Source organism: Scedosporium apiospermum (assembly GCF_000732125.1).
Source record: "Scedosporium apiospermum strain IHEM 14462 chromosome Unknown SEQ_SAPIO_0110, whole genome shotgun sequence".
Taxonomy (NCBI): Eukaryota; Fungi; Ascomycota; class Sordariomycetes; order Microascales; family Microascaceae; genus Scedosporium; species Scedosporium apiospermum.
The window spans coordinates 1,331,034-1,346,596 of NW_015971811.1; the positions used below are offsets into that span (position 1 = coordinate 1,331,034).

At 53.6% G+C, this 15,563-nt stretch overlaps 4 protein-coding genes and 1 pseudogene across 4 annotated transcripts; 2 read left to right on the plus strand and 3 right to left on the minus strand.

Annotated features, from left to right (window-relative positions):
• Nucleotides 1-940: 940 nt before the first annotated feature.
• Nucleotides 941-2,518, plus strand: SAPIO_CDS7312 (uncharacterized protein; the record flags this gene model as incomplete). The annotated part of the gene is made up of 4 exons (XM_016789197.1): nt 941-1,271; nt 1,353-1,549; nt 1,615-2,439; nt 2,513-2,518. The coding sequence occupies 4 exons, from the start codon at nt 941-943 to the stop codon at nt 2,516-2,518; spliced, it is 1,359 nt and encodes a 452-aa protein (XP_016641024.1).
• Nucleotides 2,519-2,880: 362 nt separating this feature from the next.
• SAPIO_CDS7313 (uncharacterized protein) lies at nt 2,881-6,712 on the minus strand (the record flags this gene model as incomplete). The annotated part of the gene is made up of 2 exons (XM_016789198.1): nt 2,881-4,099; nt 4,302-6,712. 2 exons carry the CDS (start codon nt 6,710-6,712, stop codon nt 2,881-2,883), a joined length of 3,630 nt encoding a protein of 1,209 aa, XP_016641025.1.
• Nucleotides 6,713-8,257: 1,545 nt separating this feature from the next.
• On the minus strand, nt 8,258-9,128 carry SAPIO_CDS7314 (uncharacterized protein; the record flags this gene model as incomplete). Its single annotated transcript, XM_016789199.1, has 2 exons — nt 8,258-8,587; nt 9,120-9,128. 2 exons carry the CDS (start codon nt 9,126-9,128, stop codon nt 8,258-8,260), a joined length of 339 nt encoding a protein of 112 aa, XP_016641026.1.
• A 216-nt stretch (nt 9,129-9,344) lies between these two features.
• Nucleotides 9,345-10,415, plus strand: SAPIO_CDS7315 (annotated as a pseudogene; the record flags this gene model as incomplete).
• Nucleotides 10,416-11,006: 591 nt separating this feature from the next.
• Nucleotides 11,007-14,390, minus strand: SAPIO_CDS7316 (Pro-apoptotic serine protease; the record flags this gene model as incomplete). The annotated part of the gene is made up of 4 exons (XM_016789200.1): nt 11,007-11,272; nt 11,352-13,652; nt 13,732-13,928; nt 14,044-14,390. 4 exons carry the CDS (start codon nt 14,388-14,390, stop codon nt 11,007-11,009), a joined length of 3,111 nt encoding a protein of 1,036 aa, XP_016641027.1.
• Between the last annotated feature and the right edge of the window lie 1,173 nt (nt 14,391-15,563).

Below are 15,563 nucleotides of genomic sequence, written 5' to 3' on the forward strand. Positions count from 1 at the left end.
ACACGATAATGTATTCATTCCTCTTCTATCTCTCTTGACATTCAAATTTCAGATAAATCTTAAGTCTCGTCCTTCGCGACGGTCACTTGGTTGAAGTGGAAGTTGAGAAGACTCTGTCACGTGATGAAAGCGCGTTCACAATCCGGTTGCGGTGTGGCTGACTTCAACACTCACTTGCATCGTTTCGCCTTCTTTCATCAACGCCATCGCTCTCTTTGTTATATACTCGTGCGCCCTTTTATCGACTTTTTATTGTTTAAATTTGTATTGCTGTTTTATAGTACTGGGCTCTTTTTCCTTCCAAGGAGAAAGATCTTAAAACCCCCCAAGCACACGATCGAGACAAGATGGCGGACTCGCAGGAGAAGAATTACAAGTATCGGCAGGAGATCAGCCAGGTAGGTCTCGTCACGAGCAATGATATTAATGCTGAATTCCTTATATGGGGATTTTTGGACTTTTTGGTAGAGTGTTATTGTGCATCGGAGACATCATGGAAACAATGAGTGGGAGGACCCTCTGGAGCTGCGGATGTGGATATGGATTCCGATCAAGTGTGGAAGTCGCCATCGTCAAGTGTCAAAGAGGCTCTTTTGTTGTGTTTCGACTCCCAATCCCACTCTAAAGGCATGGTAGCGCTTGCCCTTAGATGAAGGGCAAGTATCTGCCTTCCTGGGCCTGGCCCTAGATTGTGGCGCTGGAGATTGATGGAACTGGACTTTACACACTTCACACACTTCACACACTTCATACCCTTCTCGTCTCTCTTCCCACACACCATTTTTCTTCTCTTTCCTTTCATCTCCAAAGCAATCCGGTGAGCCCCCTTTCATTACAAGAACTACTACATCGTGTAGTGATGAAGCCCTCTTCAGGCGCAGTCGATCCCCCCGAGCAGCGGCACCAGCAACAGAGTCCAGAAGAATATCACAAAACCACGATGACACACTCGTCAGATCCTGTACCAGCTGGCCAGCTTGGGGAAAGTGTGGAAACATCTCCTACAAGCCTAGACAGTGTCTTGTCCATGGACATCAACACCCTGACTACAACTACAGCTTCGCCATTGTCGCAGCTAGTGGAGCAGATCGTTGGCCCAGCTCTATTCCCTACTTGTGAACCTGCCGTCTCACCCCAAACAGGTTTTGATCCCGGTTCTAGCGAGAGTTCGCCAGTACCCCCTGATACGCTCGACGAGCTTGTCGATTTTACCACCATAGAAACAGCAGAAACCCCCTTGCAACTCACGAAGGGCGTCAGCGGCTCTTCCGGTGAGCCTGACCTTGTGCGGCAGGCTAGTGGCTAGGATCAGCAGCCAAGCGCGAAGAGGCAGAAGCGCAGGACCATTGCAGAGCGCGTCCTGCGACTTGACGAAATTTCACCCACGCCCCCCATGCCTCAGCACGGAAAGGAGAGCCAGCATCGGTTCAGAGCGCGGCTAATGTGGCTCATCGAACAGATGATGTATGTCTCGGGAGAAACCGCGGAACCATCGGTTGAAACGACTGGCATCATCGAAGATATTGTGCGACAGCAGGTTATTGAGCTGGTAAGCATACTATCTATTGAACGCAAGAAAAACCCGGCTTTGCACTCACTCTTTCCCCCCTACAGCTTCGCAACTGCACCGAGCTCGCTGCTAGACGAGGTTCTCGATCGATCGGCATCAACGATTTAATCTTCCAAATCCGACACGACCAGGCTAAGGTGTCTCGACTCCGAACCTTCCTCTCCTGGAAGGATGTTCGCAAGAATGTCAAGGATTCAGACGACAAGGGCGGCGATGCCGATCTAGGCGCTGCGGAGGACCCCGTTGGCGGAGTTGTACCCGGAGGTCCCGTCGATGATACTGCCAAGAAGATCAAGACGTCCAAGACCACCCTCCCTTGGGAGCCTAGCTCGTTCTACAACCAGGAAGTCCCTGAGCGCGACGATGAGGAGGATGAAGAAGAAGAGGCTATGAACCACATTACACTCCAGCGCCTCCAAAAGGCGGACGAACGCACCAAGGTCATGACAAAGGAAGAGTACGTCACTTGGTCGGAATACCGTCAGGCGTCCTTCACTTTCCGCAAGAGCAAACGATTCAGGGAGTGGGCCGGATTCGGAATTGTCACCGACAGCAAACCGTCCGATGACATTGTCGATATCCTCGGCTTCCTTACCTTCGAGATGGTGCAGACCCTGACCGAGGTCGCCCTAAGTGTCAAGGAGCAGGAGGATGTCCTCCACCGCGCCCAGAACGGCGGCGACAAGGCCGCTGGTGGAAACAAGAAGCGCAAGCTTAACCAGGGCCTCTTTGATCCCCCGAGCGAGGGTAGGTCGCCTATCGAGCCGAGGCATGTGACGGAGGCGTTTAGGCGTCTGCAGCAGCGACCCAAGAAATCGAGGGCTATGTTGAACGGCACGAGACTGTCTCATCGGACTAGTCTCAATATCGTGAGTCTTTGTGTTCTTCTCACATGTTTGTTGTTATTGTTAAATGTCTCTGCTAACCACCTTCACTACATAGTTCTGAGGGCATATCTCCTTTGCCTGGTCTCTTCGGTATCGACTTGGGCGTTTTCCTTTTCGTTCTGCGTTTCTTCCTCCCCGGATGATACCCTCAATTTTCGCAATCACGCATCGTCTGTTTCTAGGTGTCTTAGGAGTTAGAAGGAAGGAAATGGACAGCAATCTGCTTTCGGCGCAAAAACGGTTGTTTCTTGCGAATGGGTGTGTGTATTTCGCCTTTTCCAGTCTCATGAGTCTTCTTCTATATGATTATGCATCCCCCGACTATAAAAAATGTGCGCGCCCTATAAAGTCGAACGCCAAAATGCCAATATGCCCAGAGTAATATCTTCAATGCCAATTAATACATCCAAACATGACTCCATTTCAACTCCTCTCCACACCCTTGCCCTTCTCCGCCAAAGTCCCCATGCGTCTCGAAACCGTCGCATCCCTCCTAAACCTCGTCCCCACCCTCCTCAAACTCCCCGGCACAACAACCTGATGCTCCCCGACCGCTGCTGTCGCCGTTACCTCCTCCCCTTCGGCAGCCTCCTTCGCTTTACTCGCCGCTGCCTTTCCTCTAGCAACAAGCGCCCTCTTCCTCCTCTGCACCCACCTCGGAACGGGCCCGCTATACGTCGCGGCCCTCCTAAGACCAGCACCGTCGCTAAAGCCACCCTCGGCACTGACTCTCCTACCCTGGTGGTGCGGCGCGCCGGGAAGTTCGGTGAAGCGCGTGCTCCCGCGGCGGATATACGTGCCAAAGTCGGGCTGGGCGAGCATGCCGCCGCGGAAGGCATTGACGCCGACGATGAGCTTAGCCAGCTCGACGAGCTCCTCGACGTATTCGATAATCTCCATGTGCCCCGACGTAGCGGCGTTCCACGAGAGGATCTTATGGCGCGCGGCGATCTGCGCCGTCGTGTCGAGGGAGGAAACGGACGACTCGCAGTCGGAGTGTGGGGATTCGGTCGTGGCGCTGGCATGGCGCTGGCGGCGGGAGGCGACGACTTCGCGGACGCGGTGGATGAGGCGGAGCTGCGCCGTGCGGTTGGAAGGAAGGTACTGCGGAAGCGGGAGGCGCGTCGTCAGGGCCTCGTTGACGGCGAAGATGCTAAGTGTCACGCCGCCGGCCACGTTGCGTCTGTAGGTGTAAATGACGGGATTAAAGTCCTCGAGGATGGAGAAACCGTAGTTCTTCCGCAGGCTGACGACGTTATCCATGCGGTCGAGAATCTGGTGCAGCACGAAGATGATCTCGGCATACACGGGCACCAGGGCCTTGAAGTCGCCCTTGAGGCGCGGTTCGCTGACGCAAAAGGGCAAGAAAGTTTCGGCGGCGGCGAGGGCCGCTTGCGTCTTGTTGCGGGAGGACTCGAAGGCCGAATAGACCCGCGTCGAGTGTTGTTTTAGTTCTGGGTCATCGATGCCGAAGGACACGGCTCCCTGCATGTAGACGAGCTCGCGGAGGGCGGAGGAGAGGGATTCGATGAGGCGGTCTCGGGCTCGGACGGGGTAGAGGCAGATTTCTACGAAGATGGCGACGACGCCGCCGATGAGGAAGGAGACGAGGCGGGCGTAGAAGTTGACGACGGCAACGCCACTTTTGTTAAAAGATGCTGGTAAAAATGTTAGTGAATTCTACAAATAGAGATATAAATAGAAAAGAGACAACTCGGGAGCCGGGGGAAAGAAAAGAAAAAGGGAGGGGGGGGGGGGGGGGGGGGGGGGGGTTTAGAGGTGAGATATTACCGCATGCCACGACAGTCGACGTTGTGATACAAACAATCGCCGACTTGACGTACTTCGTCTCCACCTGCATGTAAGTCGACGGGATAATGCCAAGCATGAGAATGATAACAGCGACAGCATGGTTACCGCTACCAATGGCATAAGCAGCATAGCCAAGCGTACAACCGACGATAACACCCAGAAGACGCATGAAGAAGACAAAGAGCGAGGTGCCGATAGCCACTTCGAAAACGAGGATGAGCTGCAGCGGAGCCCAAACGCCGCGGAGATCTGTGTACCAGATATGCCACGACGGCAGGAACCCGGGCCAGCTGACAAGCGCCACGGCAACGCACAGCTTAATGGCGTATTCGAGGTCGTCGTCGGTTCTCACCCATTCGATCGCGTCGGCGGCCTTTCCTCTGATCTTCATTATCCAGCTCTCCTTGCCTGGTTTCTTGGATCTGTGCTTTTCCTCGAACCTGACGGATTTCTTTTTCGGCTTCTTCGATTCTCGGGTGGTGGTCGTGCCGGCGTCGGAGCGGCCTGCTTCTGTATCCCTTGTCCTCCATTTTTTCACCGAGCGGTCCGTCCTGATGGAAATCGTATCGGCATCATATGTGGGATGTTCGCTATTACCGTTCTCAGCTGCGCCGGAACGAGCGCGCTTCCTTGCTTTCTTGGGCAGCACCATGGCGTCGTCCTCTCCGCCGAGAGACAGCCATTCAGCCCAGTCGGTGAAGTGAGGCCAATACACTCTCGGCTTATCGTTGCGCCGTTTCCTGGCTTCGACGAGGTGTCTCGCGTACCTCAGCATCTGGAGGATATGAATGGCTGTCTGACGTAGACCTAGGAGGAACGAAGAAACGAGAAAGGTCTCGAACTGGGGAAGAATGTCCTCCTCCTCAAGGTCGTCTTTGTTCCCGGTGAACTGCTTGAACTCGTCCATAGAATCCTCGTCGAAAGTCGAGATGGCCCTCTCGAAGCTGTCGATAAACATGTCGACCTCTTCCAAAAGCACGCCCCTGGGTGTTTTGGCGCCCGACGGTAGTTCTGGAACATCGTAACAGTAGGCGAGCGAGGTAATCAGAATGGAGACTGCTTCCTTGAGAGCAACCTGGAATTCCTTAGTCGGCGCTCTGATACGACCAACGATGGCCTCGAGTAGATCGGCATCACAGGCTTCTATTTCGCGAGTCGGCTTCACGAGCTTTAGCTTTTCGAGAAACTCTTCCTTTGGCGTCGAATGGGTCCTTGCGGGGCCGGGAGGACGCTTGAAAAAGATTCCCGACGATGTCGCTTCGGGCACCGCGTCGACCATCTCCTGGCTATGCCGAGTTGTTGGCGGGGCAGATTTTTCCGTCACCACGGAAGAATTATCGTTGTCGCTGGGCTCGTCTTCCTCCTCGATCATGACCAGCTTGTTTTCGCAGGCACCCACAATCCTGATGGTCTCCTGGACGAGGCTCGCCATGCCTTCGGTGGTGATCGGCCGAAGGATATCCAAGGGCAGGGCCGAATAGGACAACTCAAAGTTGACTTCTCTCTGGACGTCTTTGCACCTGTTTAGGCTGTGTCGGAGGTCTGATTTGGCGTTTGTCAAAGACAATAGGGGTGACTCGTCCTCCTGGGGCTCCTGGGGCTCCTTGTCCTTCTTCTTTTTCTTCTTCTCCTCTGGTTTTCTGCTCCTCATGTGCGCTAGGGGGTTGTGCAGCACTGAGCGCATTCTAGATAGGGCCGTGGTCTGCTTCCTTTCTAGCGTCGCTAACGTTACGCTGGTGTCGACAGTAGTTAGCTTGGTCAGCGGACGAGTCAGGACATGTTCAAGCTCGGCTTCCGAGGCAATGAACCACGAGGTGGCTTTAGAAAGCGTGTCAAACGTCTCAGATAAGGCATGTATGGTAGCTTCACCCAGGAAACTAGAGGACGAATCGGGATATAGCACGAGACCGAAAAAGGTGACGATGGCTTGTCCGGTGAGAACGGGATACATGATAAGAGACAGCAGCGAAACGGTGAAGTGAAGGGGCCTCGCGGCTAAGATAATGAAGCTGGTCATGAGGAGGAACCAAACGAAGCTAAACAGCTTCGGGGTAGAGGATCGTAAGAAGCCATGGGTCATCGCGGAGCAGAGGGCAAAGATGGCGCGGATAGCGAATGCAGCGTTTATGTTCGAGTCGACGACGAGACCGGAGAGATACAGCCCAAGCAAGCCCCAGGCCGTGCCGACAACAACGCCAGAAAGAACTAGGATCTGAGTCTCGATCATGGAACCGACGCGCTGGGCCGGGTGAGAGAAGACAACCTGGAGCGGTATAAAGAACGTGTCGACTCCATAGGCCCTGATGACCGAAGGCAGGATGGAGATAATGACGGCAACGGTCATAGCGAGGTTGTACTTTAGTAACCGCCTCCAGCGATTGTTCGCTTTGAAATGGTCTCGCAGGTCCTCGAGCCAGGATTTTATAGTCTTGGATAAGGTCATTGTGAGAGAACTACTGCCATTGCCACCGCCGTACGGGACGGCGGAGACAATGTGCGTGATGAGGGGTTTGGAGGACCAAGACCGGATGATACTAGGTGAAGGAGTCGGCGGAAAGAGCGGAACGAGGTATTAAGCGTAAGAATTCTGGATACAAGCCCATGACGGGAGAGAACTACGGTATCCCTTTTGCGTGTGTGGATGACGAGAGTGGTTAAGATCGCAAGGAGTGGCAGGGACAGTTCATGCGGGTTGCTGTCGGATCGGATGCGAAGACACGCCAATTGGAGGTGGGTGAGCTTGAAGCGTCCTAAGAAAGAGGCGAGAGTGCGGGTTACGCTGCTGGTGAAGGTGTATGTATGGGGATCATCGATCATCTGCTATGGATGTTCAAAAGACTCGTAGGGCAGATCTGGAGATCCATGGAGCCACGGACTGCGAATAACATCGAGAGGATCCGGAATTAAGGATTTAATAATCAAAGCTGGATGGTACGAATGAATTTAATACTGCAGGGATGTAAGAGCCTAGGCGAGATGAGAGACGGAGAAAAAAAAGAGAAGAAAAAAGGCCAGAGCCCAATTGGTGGGACCCGGAGCCGAAAAGTTCATAGGACGTTAACCCGACTCGGGTCTTCAATTGTGCTTAGCTCTGGCAGCTCATGCGAGTGAGTCGAAGTCGAAGTCGAAGTCGAAACATTACATTTGGTCAGTAATTGATCGAAGCAAGTCGCCTCCTTACTCCCTGAAGGACACTAAAGGTTTGCCCTCGGTTCATATTCACTGATGTGCCCCAGTTGCATCGTATTCTGTTTCTATTTTTAGGACATTTTCAACGGTCGATTTGTACTATGTGTACGCTATATATCAGTTCATGTCCTTCCATCCATCTTGGCAAACCTCGAAAAGAGAAAAAAAAAAAAAAAAAAAAAAAATTGGGACCTGGCGTTGATTATCTACTAAGTAAACATTCAAAGAAGTGACGCTGCGGTACTTTCGTTGAGCTTTTTGAATCTAGTGAATCTTCTGCTTTGCGCTAGAACCGGAAGAGTCTCAACTCGAACGTCCACGGAAGAGGCAGCAAGAATCTCAACAAAGCAGACGCAGCCCGTCATAGATACCGGATCCGTGGGGTCCGCTATGCGGGTCCTTGCCAGAACCAACTCATCTCGCCCCGAGGTTACAAGCGCCCATCCAAGTTCGAATCCCGGCTAGTTGCAAGAGGTGTGTCGCATAGGGATAGCACGATGCCTGTCGAAACGTGCTCGTAGCATGCATACATGTATTCATCGCGTAGAAGTCTCGCGAGTGTCGAGGAGTATCAACTCCAGGTATATCGAGGCTTCCGACATTCCTCCCCATAGCAAGAGATTCCCAAATAACCCTATTCTGTCAAAGCCATAACCGAATATCCCAAATACCAGTTCGGGTAGCGCAGTAAACCCAGGACATATTAATCCGTTGTAACCGTTTCCTTTCGTTGTTGTTGTTGTTGTTGTTTCTTCTTCTCCGGCGTCCTTTTCCCCCGTTGTCGCCCATTCCATCCCCTCTACTCCAACTTATCCAAATGCTCCAACCTCGTCAAAACAACCTGCTTACTCGTCTCTTCAATCTCCCCCGCCAAAAACACCTCGTCCAGGATGGCATACACCTTGTAAAAGTTGAACACGAGATCGAGCTCGCACACGTTGCCGAAGAAGGCGTCGAGCACCTCGACGAAGAAGTGGATGGCCTCGAGGTACGCTAGCTCGTTGTCGTTGGTGTCGACGCACGCGCAGAAGAAGAGGCCCGCGTACCGCCGGTAGACGATCTTGTTGTTGCGGAACTCGACGAAGTTGGATTGGTATTTTTGGTCGCGGGGGGCTACGAGGCGGTGGACCTGGGGAGAGAAGGGCAGGGTCAGCTATTTTGCGCAAAGACTAGGTGCGTGCCGTTTTGCGGTGGGGCTGGGACATCCGGAAGGTGGTAATGAATGAAGGGTAGAAGAAGAAGAAGGAAAGAAACTTGCCTCGCCCTTGAGCTTTATCTTCTCCTCATCGCTGTATGGGACATACCACTTCGCCAACCGGGTCTTACCCCTGAAGCACAACGTCAGTGTCCCCCCTCTGCAAAGGAACCACGCGCTGCCAAAGGGACTCGTTGAGGGAGGCACTCACTGCCGATTCTGTATTAGTATGAATGACAGCATCGTCACTGTCTTCTCATGCTCTTCCTGTGTTCAACAGCCCCTCTGCAACAGCGAAGATGGAGGTTCAGGGGGGTGTTTCGAATTGAAAGTTGACGCTGGGGTGCACGTGGAAACCACATTTTAGCGGTCCGCACCGGCCTGGTGGTTCTAAATTACACACACCAGGGGGGTTGTTGTACACGATGAACAGGGGCCTCAGAGCGCGCTTAGTTAAGCGACGCACCGATGGCATGGCGGGGTAATCGCCTGCCACTGGAATGATCGTGCTATGTAGGCTTCGACTCGAGGCGCAGCCTTACGCATATTGACCTCATCGCATCACCAAGCTCTCTCTGCCTCGACCCCAACCCCCGACCTAACCCCGGACCACATCTACCACCCACCGCGACACCCTCAAGCTCGATCCAATACCCAAGTCCACTCTCCGAGTCCGGAACCATACATCAAAATGCCACCTCCAACAGCAACGTTATCAGTCCGTCTGCCCTTCCCCCACACTTCTAGCTTCACTCCCATTAACAACATCTCTCCCCCACAGGCCAAACTCAAAGTCCAACTAAAACTCTCCGTCGCCCGTCTCCGCATGGTCCAATCCCGCGACGCCTCCCTCACCAAATCCTCCCACCGAACCGTAGCCCAGCTCCTCGAAGCCCACAAACCCGACAGCGCCCGCATCCGCGTCGAGTCCATCATCCGCGCCGATATCCTCACCGAGCTACATGAGATCCTCGAGCTCTACTGCGAGCTCCTCCTGGCGCGCTTCGGGCTCCTCGACGCCTCGGGCATCCTGGGCGCTTCTTCCCGCGAGTCGCATAATAATCATAACCAGCAGCAGCCTGTTTGCGATCCTGGGTTGGAGGAGGCTGTGAAGAGTATTATTTATGCGGCGCCGAGGACGGAGATTAAAGAATTGGTTGTGCTGAGGGCGCTGTTGGGGGATAAGTTTGGGAAGGAGTTTGTGCTGAAAGCTATGGAGGGTGTGGAGGGCGGTGTTAGCGAAAAGGTGGTTAGGAGATTGGGCGTCGAGCCACCTAAGCCGCAGCTCGTCGAGGGTTATCTTGAGGAGATCGCGAGGGCGTATAATGTTGACTGGCCACGGGGTAGATTGGCAGCCGAGGAGGAAGGCACTGAAGAGCTGGATTTGCTAATTGATATGGACGAGGACGAACGCGGTGATGACGATGACAAGGGAAGTGGCGGCGGGCAGGCTCTCGCTGAGCTTGGGCTTCTCGAGCAAGACCCTCTGCCCGCTTCCCCCGAAAAGGCGGGAAATGCGCCAACCGAGTCTACAGGTCCCACGAAGCCAAGCGAAGCTCCGAAACCAGCCGGCCCCCCGCCGAAAAAGCCCGCGACGCCAAAAGCCACGGAACTAAAACCCATGCCCAAACCGCAGCCCCAAAGGCCGCAAGCTTCGAAACCCGCCGTCTCGAAGCCCGCCCCTACGGTTTCGCCGGGGAGTGGTATCCCCGACCTGTCCGAGTTGGAGCAAAGATTTGCCGCACTGAAGAAGCTGGGATGAACGCCGTCTTCTCTTTCTCTCTCTGCGGGGGTGGGCTGTAGTACTGCGGTCCGTTAATGTGATGGGGGTGGTTTTCGTCATTCGTGGGGGTGCTAGCGTTCTTATTTCTTCCTTTTGGGTTCTCTTTTTCTCTCCTCTATTTCCTTTTGCCGTGGTTACCATGTTACTAGGATACCAATCCTCAGCTGTAAGACATAGCGTTCTCAATTCTCCGCACATTCTAGCATGCTACCCTCGAGTTTTTTTTCAACTAGCAACTTCTTGGAAACGATATTATATATTCCATACGAATAACTTTGTTTCTGCCTCCGGGTCGAGAAGCCCGGTATGCTTCTGATACCTGTACGTACGCCCCCTTTCCGGACCCATGCGTGGGGATTTGGATATCGCCAGATCCTGCCACGGAACCTCTCTGTATTTTACAACCAATGCCAGTAATGGCATTAGACCTTCGAAGTCAAAGAAAGAACACAACTCCTCATCGCACGAGAAAGTCTTCTTTGGCTTCCTCTCCTGTCTCATTACTCGAGTAGTGACCTTTCCGCTTCCACCTACACACCCAACTTTTCCCAACCACGATCCCACTGAAGTTTATGTTGATGTTGTCTCCGCGCTCACCGGCTCCACCCCCACAGGCTCTATCTCCACAGGTTCTACCTCCGTGATCATAGGATCGGGATCAACCCCATCCGTGGCATCTCCTTGAATGACCTTGCCGCACTCGTAAGTCACTCGCCTCCAGCCGCACGGGTCGCTGGCGTCCTTGATCCAATCGACGGTAGGGAAGTAGTGGTCGTTCTTCTTCATCGTCACAACCCAGGGCACGCAGTCAAAGGTAACTGCCTTCAAGCGGAAGTCTAGCATAGTAGTGTTAGCATCGCGGCAGATTTTACTCGGATTAGGAGGGAGGAAGAGTGCGTGAGCGTGAAGACTTACAAGTATTGTCAGGGATTTCCCGGACGGTGGCAAGGAAGGTATCAAGATCCTTCGTGGGTTTACCATTGACGTGGGTGATAAAGTTCGTAGGAGCAAGGCCATACTGGTACGCCGGTGATCCCCGAGTCCTGGCCGAGACGTAAACCTCACTGGGCAGCTTGCTGATCTGCTGACGAACGGCATGGTGAGGGCGATGCAGGATGGCGCCGCAGAACCAAATAGCATGGTCGGTCTCGACGTCATCAGCCAGCACCGTGCCCGACTTCATTTGAATCTCCTCGCAGTTCCGGACGATGACGGCATCCAGCTTCTCGTGAGAGTACATGACGTCGAGCTCGGATACCTTGGTGATGATCTTCCCGTTGAGCGTGAGGAGGATGTCGCCCTCGAGCAGCACGCTGCCTTGGACGGGATTCCTTTCGAACGTCCGCTTGCTCACCATGAACAGCTGGTGATGCGACTTGTTGACCTCGGCAACCTTCTTGATCCACTCCTCTGATACGCCCATGACCCTCGCCTGCGCCATGTGGATGGCTCTGAACTCGACCGAGAGCATCCGCAGTTTCGGCACAATGCCCTGCTGGATCTGGGAGATGACGGGCAGCAACGTCGGTGTCGCGAGACCAAGGTGATACTCTTCGTCTCGTCCCAAACACGAGCTGTGCTCGCCGAGGTAAGTGAGCCAGAGCGCCTGCACCTTACCGTCGGAGCCAACGAGGACTCCGCTGCCGCACTGGGCGGCCAGGTTGGTGTCGACGGTGATGGCATCGACGTTGACGGCGCGGTACCGCGGAGCGCCGGAGTTGGCGGGGATGGCCACGGCCGTAATCTCGGTAACTGTCGTGGCGGCATGCACAATACGGCCGATGCGGTTGTACCCGATAAAGTGCGTCGCAGAACCTTGCACAAGTTCGGTGGTGCCGAGCTTAGCGCTTAGTACCGGCGCATCAACCAGCTTAGGATCGTATTGGATGACGGCGTAATTCTGGAGCGGGTGCATGAAGACCACTCTACCGTCTACGATGATGGAATCTGCAATGGTAATGGTGATATCGCAGAGGTCGTAGGGAACGATGGCCCTTGAAATGATGACAAGACCCTTTTCGGCATCAATGACGAGGCCCATGCCCCATTTTCGGTTCTTGGGGAAGCCGTCGAGTTTCAGGGGCATGCTGCAGTTCACATGCACGAAGCTTCGTACAAGATCGCCGACAGCGGGGTGAGAAGTGTGTTCGAGCTGAATGAACGAGGCCGAGCGCGTAACGGGGGGGATTTGGGGGAGAGGCTTGCCGATTTCTTCAAAGTCCCAGAGCCCAGTTACATCATTGCGCACGGCGAGCTTCATCTTCGAAGACCAGTGACGATCAATGTACAAGACAGAGGTGTTCAGTGTATGGAGATCGCGGAGATGCTTGTAGGTGACGACGACGCGCGACCTGTCCGGTATCGACTTCATCACCTCGATGAAAGCGTCTAGGTTTGGCGTCTTCTTGTGATCGACAGACTCAATGATCCATCCGTTATCAGCACCACTAAATCGGAAGGACCCCGTCGCATCGCAGACGTAGACCCCTCTGCAAGCGACGGCATACATGCGCGCCTGTTGGTATGAGAGATCGTGGAACTGACCACCAGCGACCGTCAAGAAGCGATCAGGGGTAATTTTATGCAGGTCACCCACTTCAACCTCAACCTCGACGTCCTCGCCTCCGCGCTGGAGCAGCAGTTGAATCTTCTTACCAACGCTAAGATCTAGAATCTCATCAAGGCGAATGAACTGGGTCAGGAGTTCACCGTTGACCTTGATAAGAACGTCTCCCTCCTCGATTTTGTTGTCCGAAGGACCTTCGGGAAGAACGATCTCGGCGACAAGCATGCTGTTGACTCCAGGGAACTTCTCGCGAACGGACGTCTCCCAATCGGGCGAAAGGCCGAGCCGGCGGCACTCGTCAAACGGCTTGAGAAGGAACTGACACTGTATCGTTCCTCGATCGACGGGCTTGCCTTCTTGAATGCAGCGAAGAGCTCGGGCAGCGCGGTCAAGGGGAAGGAAGTAATCGGTCGAGGCACCGTCGGTACGGCCGCCGGCCTGGATGGCGATGGCGTGGCCATCAATGTTGACAACGGGACTGCCGGAACTTCCTCCCGTGGCGGCGGCGTTGGCTTGGTAGTAGCATGTGTTGAAATCGCTGTAACCTTCTTGGTATTCGGGGGCGTTTCGGTCGAGACGACTAATAACACCTGAAAGAATACAGAGTTTTTCACCGGCATCGTTACCAACGACTCGAATCTCGATTCCGACTATCAGGGAATGAAAGAGTTAGCACATTTTCCTCCCCCTTTCATTCACTTTTCCGAAAACGCTACATGGGGCCCATACCCTTCGCCAGATCTGGTCGTATTTGTAGAGCTGTTACCGGCATATACTTAATAGCCTTAGGGTCGAATCGTAGGATGCCGAAGTCGTGCACGGGATCTCGGTATACAGGGTAGGCGTCCACTTCCTCGTGGTTGTCAAATACACAGTAGCCCCAGAAAGGACCGGCGCCGACGACGTGCCGATTCGTCAAGATGTACCTAAGAAAAAAGCGAAATTTATGAGTATGCCTGAACAACATGCGATTTTTCTCTCCATCCTTCCTCTCACATAGAGGGGGGGGAAATGCGCCATGAGGCAAAGGTGCTTGCTTACCCCTTTTCAGCATCTACTACGAAGCCAGTCGCCTCACTTGTGTCGGCAAACTCGGTATCAAACGAGCACGGCTGGCAGAAGCGGATAGAAACCACGGTAGGCACGACCTTTCCAATAGTCTCTTGCCACTCAAGAGTGTCGTGAGACAGCTTTAACATGGCAGAGAGCTGTGAGGCGTTGACTTCCATCTCGGAGTCGGATTCGTGGGCGTAGGCGTGATGATTATTCTGAAGATGGCCGTCAGGGGTATTATCGCCGGCGGACACCTTGCCATTCAAAGACCGGTGTTGTTTCTGTGGCCGCGCCTCCGTCGAGAACGAGGCCTTTCTCTTAGCTCGGGCGGACATTGCGTAATGTATACGGATGGGAGGGCGCCGGATGGCTACGCGGAAAAAGGTTGTCGGAGGTGTCGACGACGCAAAGGGGGGCGGGGATGGTCAAGGCTTCGGGTTTCGCGGGTATCCTGTTTTCTTCGGTCACACGGGCACTCTTGGGGGTGATCAGGTGGGAAAGGCCCGTTGCGAGCTGCGGCGAGTGGTGAGAGGTGGGTGTGAGAGGAAAGAGCTCGAGGCTGCCGGCGACGGAGTTAGTAGGTGGTAAATGCAGAGATGGCGAAGTCTTAGAAGCAACGTCGGGAGGCGACGAGTGCGGATACTGGAGGCCCTTTGTTGTCCGTGGATAGGGAGGGGCTCTGGCGAGTGGGTTGGGAGGTGTTGGGGAGATTTGACGAGGGAAGTGACAAGGAGGGTGTTGAGGCTGACAAAACAGCCAAGACAGCGCAGGGCAGGGCAATGGAGAGGAGGAAGTGACAGAGTTTGAGGCAGAGACGTACTATTTTATGGGTGCTTGCGAAAATGTTGCCGCAGCCGAGTTTGCGCAACAACCAAACAAGTCAAGCCCAGACTTCTACTTTGCAGACAAGAGAGAATAAGGAGGAGCGTGTCCAAAATGAATCAAACGATATTTGATTGCTATGCGTTCAAACAACATTCAACCAAGGTTGAAGGCATATATGAATCAAGGATTAAATCAGGGCCCTAGATTTGGTGTTGATGCAACATCGGATTAAATCAAACCACATTCCAACACATCGGTCCTCTGGATAATAAACAGGCTCGAGATCTCCTGCTCTTGGTGCTCTGACTGATGGATCAACGGCTTCAATGTTTTGTGAAGGGATGAATTTGCCTGGCTGGGCTCTTGTGCATCCTGCCTCGGTTCTGGGATGGGATTAAATCAATGTGACTGGGGACGAGTGGAAGGAGCAACTTTGAAAGCTGAATTTTCTTTTTTCTTTTTTTTTTTTTTTTCCTTTCTTTTTTTTGTCTCTCCCATTTTATGTTTGGCGTCTGCGTTTGCAGCGTCAAGACGCGAGGCTCAGCGCAGTTGGAATTACCGTGTTAATTGGCTGCTTCAGCACTTCCATTGTACCTATTCTTAATCTTTGTGCCTGTCAGGTACATTTGTTCCTCACTGATCAATGTACTCCACACAACCTTGATAGTTTTAATGGGTCAATT